Below are 10154 nucleotides of genomic sequence, written 5' to 3'. Positions count from 1 at the left end.
GCGCCGGTGCCCTGGGTCTCGTGCGTGGCGGGGCGGCTGCGGCGCTCCCATCTCGGGAGGTGGCGCGCGGTCGGCCCCCTGCTGGATCCAGCCGGATCTGGTAGTGGGGGTCGGCCGGCGGCGCGTGGTGGCGGTGGTGCGTGCCCGGCGGCTCCGGCGCTTTGAGCTCGCTGGGCGACGCGGGTAGGGCAGCGGCCGGGCGTGGCCGTTGCTCCGGCCGTGGGCGGCGACCTGTGGAGGTCCGGCGGTGATGGACTCCCGGTGTCGTGGCGGTTCCATGGTGGCTTGGCGGATCTGCTTGCGGCGGCGGCTAGCTTCTCCGGCGTCGGCTTGTCTGCGATCGGACCGTTTCGGCCTTCACTCCATATCCTCGGCGCTCGGTCGCTACTCCCTTCAAAGGGCTGGCCCTTTCCCAGCTACGGTCCATCGCTCGTCTCGCGCCCGGTGCAGCAGGACCGATCTCGTCTCGCGCATAGTGCCGCCGGACCGAGCTCGTCTCGCGCACGGTGCAGCAGGACTGACCTCGTCCCCGCCCCACGGTGCTGCAGGACCGATCTCGTCTCGCGCTCCGGGCTGCAGGATGGGTCGATGGATGCCAGTGTTGGCCGACCTATTGGGTCTCGATGCTGGGGGTGGGCCAGGGGTGCAAAGGCGGATTCTTTTTTGCTCGTCTCTTTGGTTGGGGTAGCGGCGGGTCTCGGGTGCGGTGGTGTCAAGGTCTTGGATGCCTGGGCGGCGGCCCTGGTGGCGGTGCACGGTGCTCTTGAGCAAAGCCCGTGTCTTGCCGCTGCCCGGTGACCATGGCCGTGTGGGCGGCGTGGTTGCCGGGTGTAGCATTCGGCGGCGGTGAATGTTGGCCGGGGTGAAAACCTGCTCTTTCTTCGGACGGACCGGCGACGGCGAAACTCGTTCCCTTCTTGAAGGCGTCGTCGCGGCTCTCACCGCCCGTCATGCGGCTCCGGGGGAAACTCTGATCCTCGGATCGGGCGGTGGCGGCGCTCCGGTGTCGTATCCTTCCTGAAGGCACCGCCTTGGAGTCCACGGTTCGTTGTATGCGGCTTCATCTCTTCGTGGTAGTGTGCTAGGGGTGGTGTTGCTGCACTCAGCGCTTTTGTATCCTGCCTTGGGTGTGTGTGGTGTTGGCGTGCGTTTGTATCGGATGATGTGGATCTTTGCTTTATATATAAAGCGGGGCGAAAGCCTTTTTCGGTAAAGTGGCGCTCAAGTCAACTCAAAATATTGTTTAAAGTGATTATCCAAAAACTTAAGGTTTGTGTGATAGAATTCAACTGAATCATACATCTGTATCGCGGTTCATTTTGTCATTTGTTATGGTCCTCGCGCACCACTGTGATGCACCTTGCAACCATTGCTTGTGATTATTTTGTTATTTACCTGTAAAAGGTTAACACTTCGAACAACTATCACGGAAGTATCTCACATATATTTGTACCCATACAAACTATTCAAATTTTCCAAATATTTGTACTGTTTGGGTTTTCTAAATAATTTTATTATTCGATGTAAATATGGACGGGCGTGGCAACGCACGCCATCATGTTCTAGTAAACAATTATTAGACGTTTACTTCTGTGAATATGCTGAGAAGTGAATTTATTTTAGAAAGAGAACTTTTTTTGAGATCTAGAGAGACAACTGAATTATTTTTTTGGAGAGAGAACATGACATACTTCAGACAAAAAAATAGTTATTGTAATCGAATATCCATTTCTGAGCCCAGGCTCATCTGCACCCGGTGAAGAGAAAATTCACAAAAAAACAAACAAAAAAATCTGGGTTTTTTTTGCATGCAAGATAATTTGGTGCGTGAGATGCACTCCAAAATTTCAGATCATTTGGACATATGAGTAGCTCTCAGCAAAAAAGACAAATTGGGTCAGAACAATACATGAACAGTAAACTTTTTCACAGACCCCAAATTTGTCTTTTTTTGCCAAGAGCTACTCAGTTGTCCAAATGATCTGAAATTTGGAGCGCACCTCACACACCAAATTATCTTCCATGAAAAAAATCAGAATGTTTTGAATTTTTCTAGTTTCTTTTTGTATTTTCCATCCCGGGTGCAGCTGAGCTTGGGCACCGAATCGCCTGGTCTGTATTGTGATTGTCTATTAACTTTGTCAATCTCTCCTACTTCAAAAATACGTAAGGTTCTGTTTTACGGTATTTTCTTTTGTCCTCCCTCCTCACCCCACCTCTGTTTCCGGTTTTGCCTTTTTCCCACCGTTTTTTTAAACCACCTCAGCTGTCCGCATGTCCCAAACTCCGCCTATGTTGTCTCAACATAGCCGGTCCCAAGCCCGGGTAAAGGAGGGTTGTGATAGGCTTGGCGAGCCAACGTAAAAACTCAGCCACACTTATGGAGATGAAACCCAAAAGATTTTCGTTGGGGCGTAACCCTCTCAGCGACGCGCCACATCGGAACCCGGGTGTGGTGGCAAATGGGCAAGGGCCGGGCCGTCACCCCCCTGGTGGGGTGTCATATCTTGATCCGGATAAGGTGGCAAGTGAGCGAGGATCGGGTCGTCGCATCCTTAGTGGCACGCTACATCGGCGCCTGGATGTAGTGGAAAATGAGCAAGGGTCTTCGCATTTGACTCGACGAGTGTGAAGGGTAAGGAAGCTAGCCGAGCCTAGGAGGATTCGCTTAGGTAGTTGGAACGTAGGGTCTCTGACAGGGAAGCTTCGGGAGCTAGTTGATGCAGCGGTGAGGAGAGGTGTTGATATCCTTTGCGTCCAAGAAACTAAATGGAGGGGACAGAAGGCGAAGGTGGAGGATACTGGCTTCAAGCTGGTACACGGGGATGGCTGCAAACAGAAATGGCGTAGGCATCTTGATCAACAAGAGCATCAAGTATGGAGTGGTAGACATCAAGAGACATGGGGGCCGGATTATCCTGGTCAAGCTGGTAGTTGGGGACTTAGTTCTCAATGTTATCAGCGCGTATGCCCCGCAAGTAGGCCACAATGAGAACACCAAGAGGGAGTTTTGGGAAGGCCTGGAAGACATGGTTAGGAGTGTACCGATTGGCGAGAAGCTCTTCATAGGAGGAGACCTCGATGGCCACGTGGGTACATCTAACACAGGTTTTGAAGGGGCGCATGGGGGCTTTGGCTATGGCATCAGGAATCAAGGAGGAGAAGATGTCTTAAGCTTTGCTCTAGCCTACGTCATGATTGTAGCTAACACCCTCTTTAGAAAGAGAGAATCGCATCTGGTGACTTTTAGTAGTGGCCAACACTCTAGCCAGATTGATTTCATCCTCTCGAGAAGAGAAGATAGGCGTGCGTGCCTAGACTGTAAGGTGATAACTGGAGAGAGTGTTGTACCCCAGCATAAGCTGGTGGTTGCTGACTTTCGCTTTCGGATTCGTGTCCAGCGGGATAAGCGTGCCACGAAGTGGTGGAAGCTCAAGGGGGAGGTAGCTCGGGCGTTCAAGGAGAGGGTCATTAAGGAGGGCCCTTGGGAGGAAGGAGGGGATGCGGCAATGTGTGGATGAAGATGGCGACTTGCATTCGTAAGGTGGCCTCGAAGGAGTTTGGAGTGTCCAGGGGAAGAAGCGAAGATAAGAATACCTGGTGGTGGAATGATGATGTCCATAAGGCGATTAAAGAGAAAAAAGATTGCTTTAGATGCCTATACCTGGATAGGAGTGCAGACAACATAGAGAAGTACAAGATGGCGAAGAAGGCTGCAAAGCGAGCTGTCGGTGAAGCAAGGGGTTAGGCATATGAGGACCTCTACCAACGGTTAGGCACGAAGGAAGGGGAAAGGGACATCTATAAGATGGCCAAGATCCCAGAGAGGAAGACCAGGGATATTGGGCAAGTCAAATGCATCAAGGACGGAGCAGGCCAACTCTTGGTGAAGGACGAGGAGATTAAGCATAGATGGCGGGAGTACTTCGACAAGTTGTTCAATGGGGAGAATGAGAGTTCTACCATTGAACTGGACGACTCCTTTGATGAGACAAGCATGCGTTTTGTGCGGCGAAACCAGGAGTCTGAGGTCAAGGAGGCTTTAAAAAGGATGAAAGGAGGCAAGGCGATGGGCCCTGATTGTATCCCCATTGAGGTGTGGAAAGGCCTCGGGGACATAGCGATAGTATGGCTAACCAAACTTTTCAACCTCATTTTTGGGCAAACAAGATGCCAAAAGAATGGAGACGGAGTATATTAGTACCAATCTTCAAGAACAAGGGGGATGTTCAGAGTTGTACTAATTACCGTGGAATTAAGCTGATGAGCCAGACAATGAAGCTATGGGAGAGAGTCATTGAGCACTGCTTAAGAAGAATGACAAGCGTGACCAAAAATCAGTTTGGTTTCATGCCTGGGAGGTCGACCATGGAAGCCATTTTCTTGGTACGACAACTTATGGAGAGATACAGGGAGCAAAAGGACTTGCATATGGTGTTCATTGACTTGGAGAAGGCCTATGATAAGATACCGCGGAATGTCATGTGGTGGGCCTTGGAGAAACACAAAGTCCCAGCAAAGTACATTTCCCTCATCAAGGACATGTACGATAATGTTGTGACAAGTGTTCGAACAAGTGATGTCGACACTGATGACTTCCCAATTAAGATAGGACTGCATCAGGGGTCAGCTTTGAGCCCTTATCTTTTTGACTTGGTGATGGATGAGGTCATAAGGGACATACAAGGAGATATCCCATGGTGCATGCTCTTTGCAGATGATGTGGTCCTAGTTGACGATAGTCGGACGGGGGTAAATAGGAAGCTAGAGTTATGGAGACAAACCTTGGAATCGAAAGAATTTAGGCTTAGTAGAACTAAAACCGAGTACATGATGTGCGGTTTCAATACTACTAGGTGTGAGGAGGAGGAGGTTAGCCTTGATGAGCAGGTGGTACCTCAGAAGGACACCTTTCGATATTTGGGGTCAATGCTGCAGGAGGATGGGGGCATTGATGAAGATGTGAACCATCGAATCAAAGCCGGATGGATGAAGTGGCGCCAAGCTTCTGGCATTCTCTGTGACAAGAGAGTGCCACAAAAGCTAAAAGGCAAGTTCTACAGGACGACGGTTCGACCCGCAACGTTGTATGGGGCTGAGTGTTGGCCGACTAAAAGGCGACATGTTCAACAGTTAGGTGTGGCGGAGATGCGTATGTTGAGATGGATGTGTGGCCACACGAGGAAGGATCGAGTCCGTAATGATGATATACGAGATAGAGTTGGGGTAGCAGCAATTGAAGAGAAGCTTGTCCAACATCGTCTGAGATGGTTTGGGCATATTCGGCGCAGGCCTCCAGAAGCTCCCGTGCATAGCGGACGGCTAAAGCGTGCGGAGAATGTCAAGAGAGGACGGGGTAGACCGAATTTGACATGGGAGGAGTCCGTTAAGAGAGACCTGAAGGATTGGGGTATCACCAAAGAACTACTCCCTCCGTTCCCAAATAATTGTCTTTCTAGCCATCTCAAATGAACTACAACATACGGATGTATGTAGACATGTTTTAGAGTGTAGATTCACTCATTTTGCTCCGTATGTAGTCACCTGTTGAAATCTCTAGAAAGACAATTATTTAGGAACGGAGGGAGTAGATATGGATAGGGGTGTGTGGAACATTGCTATCCATGTGCCAGAGCCATGAGTTGGTCGCGAGATCTTATGGGTTTCACCACTAGCCTACCCCAACTTGTTTCGGGCTAAAGGCTTTATTGTTGTTGTTATTGTTGAAGCTGTCCACATGTCCCACATCTTACTAGTTTACCAAATAAAATCATTTCTTTTGGTAAGTCAATAAGTACTGATTCAACTGGTAGCTAAAGTCTATTTTTAGCACTTAATCACCTTAACAATAAATGGCAGGTAAATCATGGTGATTGTGTATAAATATTTGTGCCCCTGTTGCAATGCATGGGCAATTATCTAGCCTACATAAAATATATGATATCTCAGTTATTCATCACTGATTTTTTCTATAACTAACATGAGCTATTACTGGGAGCAGAAATTCGATTCATATATAATGTTTTATGAATAACAGAAATTTTCAGTAAATACCTGATATCAGGAGCTATTACGTGCTCAATGGTGGTTGAAATTAAACCTGCAAGCTGCCCAACAAAAATATCTTGTGTTGAACTGGCACTTGGAGCAGCAAGTCCTCTTGGGAAGATTATATTTGACAGCCGCGGCATTGACCTATAACTAACACTGCCTTCTTCACTTTCTATTTTCCCATATGTACAAGGGCCTGCTGACAGATCTATTACAACAAATCTGCAAGGAGCAGCAAGTTGTCATTTAGAGGATTCATTACTTAGCTGCAATCTGTTAAACTATTCTAGGGCATGATAAAAGACAATAGCTCTAACATGTACTCCCTCCATCCCAAAGTGTCGCTGATTTAGTAAAGCTGTACTAAATCAGCGACACTTATTTTGGGACGGAGGGAGTAACAGTTAATAGTACAGCATGACACTCTTTCTATTAAACGATTTTAGGGCATGATAAAATAAAATAGCTCTACCATGTAACAGTTAATACTACAGCATGAAACTCTTAAGTCTTGGCGGAAAAAAATTATGCACATAAAATAATCTATGATATGTAATTCAACGAGTCATGGTAACCAGAGTACAAACTTCTGTTTTTGTTTAACCCTTGACCCTGCTAGTACATCAGAGACCAATTATTTCCTGGCCTAGTCGTTGTATCAGTTTTTTTCTCTTTGTATATATTCCGTAAGTGGTGTTCCTTCATATCCCATAATCACTCCTGTATGCTTACCTCCAAAGTAGCATATAGTTAATCCAACTTTCAGTTAGTTTACAAATACCTGGTCAAGTTGGGGTCACCTAAAATGATGGGAAATGGACGATTCCTGCCAGGATTTGCAGCCCTGATAGCTAGCTTACTAACAACCAAGCAACAAGAAAAAAGTGAATATGATTTATCTTTTTAAGTGAAGCTCAGTAAATGTCGGGGCCTCCCCTACAGTTTCCATTAAGAAAAAGTGATGCTGAGTAAAGATGGTCTGGCATTATTTCCACTACAAAGCACATCCTTGACCCTTTGGGCAAACTACCTCCTTTGGAAAACGGATGTCAGGTTCAGTAGGGTGCTATTTTTTGACTGAAAGATCCAATAGGGCCTTTTACAGCTTAGTTGTTTTCAAAAACAGAAAACAAGGGGATAAAACTTTTTGTAATCCCCGCTACTTGGGCAGAAAGATCATTGCCATTAAAAACTAACGTGCTACAATATAGGGTGCACTTTAATCCATCAAGACAAGCCTTTGACAATGATTAGTAAGTTAATATGTAGTTTATGTGATGCAGAATAAAAGTTATAAATAAATATATATTGTTGAAAATAAATCTAGTGACAATAATCTCATGTCACATAAACCACATACTAACGAAGCAATTGTTGGTCAAAACCTTGTCTTAAAAAGACAAAATATGCCTTATATCTTGGAATGGAAGGTGTACACATTAAGGAAGAAAGTGACAGCACATAAATCTAATGGTATAAATAACGAAACAGAAAGGATCGTGAAAACAAAAAAGGAATCATCTGGCAGGACAAGTGCAATGCAATGAAGCAGCAAGTAGAATAGGAATATTGGTTTGGACACTTCATATCGCTCTTGCAATCATGTACCGGGTGAAGGGGTTGTCACATTTAGTGAGTTAAAAATGTAAATTCTTGACCGTCAAGGTTTCTTGCAAGTCGTAACGAAAAAATAGTGTAATAACTATTACCTTCCAGAACTCAGCCAAACTTGAGTTGCTCCACCTCCATTGTACCGGTAACGGTAGATGTAATCCGCTTCTTGCTTTTTTAGCTCTTGTTCTGTCAGTCCATTAATTTTACTATACATTAAACTGTCAAGATCAACTCCTTTGTTCCGAGGATCCGTTCTGGCCTGCCAAGGAATAGCTTTGTCAATGTTGATTACTATTCTCCAAGTATAATTGTATAAGATACAAGGATGGACATTGAATCCCATGTTTTCTTTCTGGACAGTTCACTAATGATTGCTGGGCTCTTATCAATATCTTTTGGGAGTCCTTTTGCATATTTTCCTATTGTTACAGAAGGCTAAGGATGCTGCCTGAGCATGACTATCTTTATCTTAAATGTTGTTCGAGGTGCTGATAACCATTGGCTGCTGGCATATATAATTACAAATAAACGATATATTTTATAATATCCATCAAACAAATTGAGATGGATAAATCGTTCGACCTGAATCTGTTAGAACTTGTGAAAATGTGAGGGTAATGTTCTTCTAAGCAAAGTGAATATAGTTCAGGATGAAAGTCATGAAACTCCCACTTGTTGAATCAACTTATTTTCCTTTGTAATACCTTCTGTGCAGTCTCCTTTATATTTCAGCAGGGTCCCCTACATTCTAAAAGAATAATTGTATGCATATTTTGTCTCTGGCCAGTTTACTAAGGATTGTTGGGCTCTTATCAATGTCTTTTGGGACTCATCTATGCATATGCTCCAATTTTTAGAGAAGGCTAAGGATGTTGCACGAGCATGACTATCTCTATCTAAAATACTGTTCAAAGTTTTGATAACCGCAGATTACCTGCATATGTAGTTACAAAGAAACACATTAATTATTTATTATACCATCAAACAAATTTAGATGGAGGAAATTGTTTGGCTTGGATCTATTAAAAGTGAGAGTGTGTTTTTTTTAAGGACAGTGAGTATAATTCACATTCAGAATGCAACTCCCACTGGTTACCTTCTTTTCCTTTATCTTCTTATGTATTATCTTTTGTATAATAACTTTTAAATAATTTCAGTAGGGTTCTTCTCTTCTGTTTCCCTCAAATAGTAATAGGAAAATAAACAACCAGAAGAATTAGGCTGTTTACTCAACATTCCCAAAAGACTACAAGTCTACACACGAATAATAGCTATAATTTGCATGCAGGTGTGAAAGGAGTTAGAAAAGCATTTTATATAGAACAATATATAAGTGTACGTACCTTATCAAAATTAACAACAAATATAGCAACAGGTACAGGCCTATCCATTTCAGTTGCAGAGCGACCAGGCTCCATATCAAAAATAAATGAGTATAGCCTCTCGAATATAGGTTCTACTACAGTTGCTTCTACCTCAAAGAGAGGGAATTCCCTACCATATTCACTCTGTGGGGGACAAAATAATTAGTGTCATGTCTTGTGTCAATCAAGATCAGAACAGCGTTTAAAGATACTTTTATAGGGAAATAACATATTTCTACCTCTCTCGCAGTTCCTGCAGAAACCATAGCCTCCTTCAGTGACTTCTCAAGCGAAATAAGCTCTGGTTGTCCAGCCTAATGAAGCAATAATTTCAGTAATATCACTGGATGAAAACAAGACCTCCATTGTGGCGAAAAATAATCTACATGACCATCGTAAATGAAGCCTTACCGCTATGACATTATACATGATATGGTGCTCAATATCAATTGGCTCCCCTGTCTCGAAACAAGAGGGCCTATGGAGTGGAAAGCTCATCTTTAGGAATTGCTCAAGCTTGTGCCCATCCAAAGGGTATCTATATCCTCCATCACCATTGAAACCAATCAGAACAACGTTAACCTCGAGGGGCACTTGAAATGGAACCTGCAAAATTCCCCAAATGTGTTTATAGAAGTTCAATCTTTAATAAGGTAACACCACACATGTTTTGGAACACACAGAGATTTGAGCAGAGAAATAGGGAATGATTACAGATACATCACTACTGTTTGCTCAGTTCTCCTGGTTATACGAGCACCAGTATGACCATGGCAACCGATTAACTAATGTCAGGCTCAATTTAATCTACGGTGCCCCAAGTCCCAGGCATAATTCATAACGCGAACCCATGTGAACACTCTCACACATCTTCGCAGCCAGAGTCTACATGTATATATTAAAAGTTCAAAATTGGGAAATTTTGACACGTCCCACAATAAAAATTGCTCTCGATGTCACTGACGGAGAGAACCGAAATCCGGTGGCAGGCGCGGATCCCATACACGCGGGAGTAGTATTCACCGCACCGCCAACCGAGATCGGATCCATTCGAGCTCAATTACTCTGCGCAGATCGCGTCTGCAGAGGCCACGCGCGAGGGGGATCGGAGAGGTTTAGCGAGGG

General features: G+C 44.9%; 1 protein-coding gene across 1 annotated transcript in view; it reads right to left on the bottom strand.

Moving 5' to 3' along the window:
• The window catches only part of LOC119296316, a 19514-nt gene that overhangs the window by 8546 nt on the left and 814 nt on the right, over positions 1 to 10154 (bottom strand). The window contains exons 2-6 of the mRNA XM_037574718.1: positions 9441 to 9635; positions 9269 to 9343; positions 9009 to 9173; positions 7761 to 7924; positions 6055 to 6273 (exon numbers count right to left, since the gene is read on the bottom strand). Coding sequence (XP_037430615.1) covers positions 6055 to 6273; positions 7761 to 7924; positions 9009 to 9173; positions 9269 to 9343; positions 9441 to 9635 — 818 coding nt within the window. The remainder of the gene's footprint in view (positions 1 to 6054; positions 6274 to 7760; positions 7925 to 9008; positions 9174 to 9268; positions 9344 to 9440; positions 9636 to 10154) is intronic.

The sequence above is a fragment of the Triticum dicoccoides genome, chromosome 4B (assembly GCF_002162155.2).
Source record: "Triticum dicoccoides isolate Atlit2015 ecotype Zavitan chromosome 4B, WEW_v2.0, whole genome shotgun sequence".
Lineage (NCBI taxonomy): Eukaryota > Viridiplantae > Streptophyta > Magnoliopsida > Poales > Poaceae > Triticum > Triticum dicoccoides.
The sequence above is the reverse complement of the archived record's forward strand: the minus strand, read 5'-3'. Positions and strand labels throughout refer to the sequence as shown.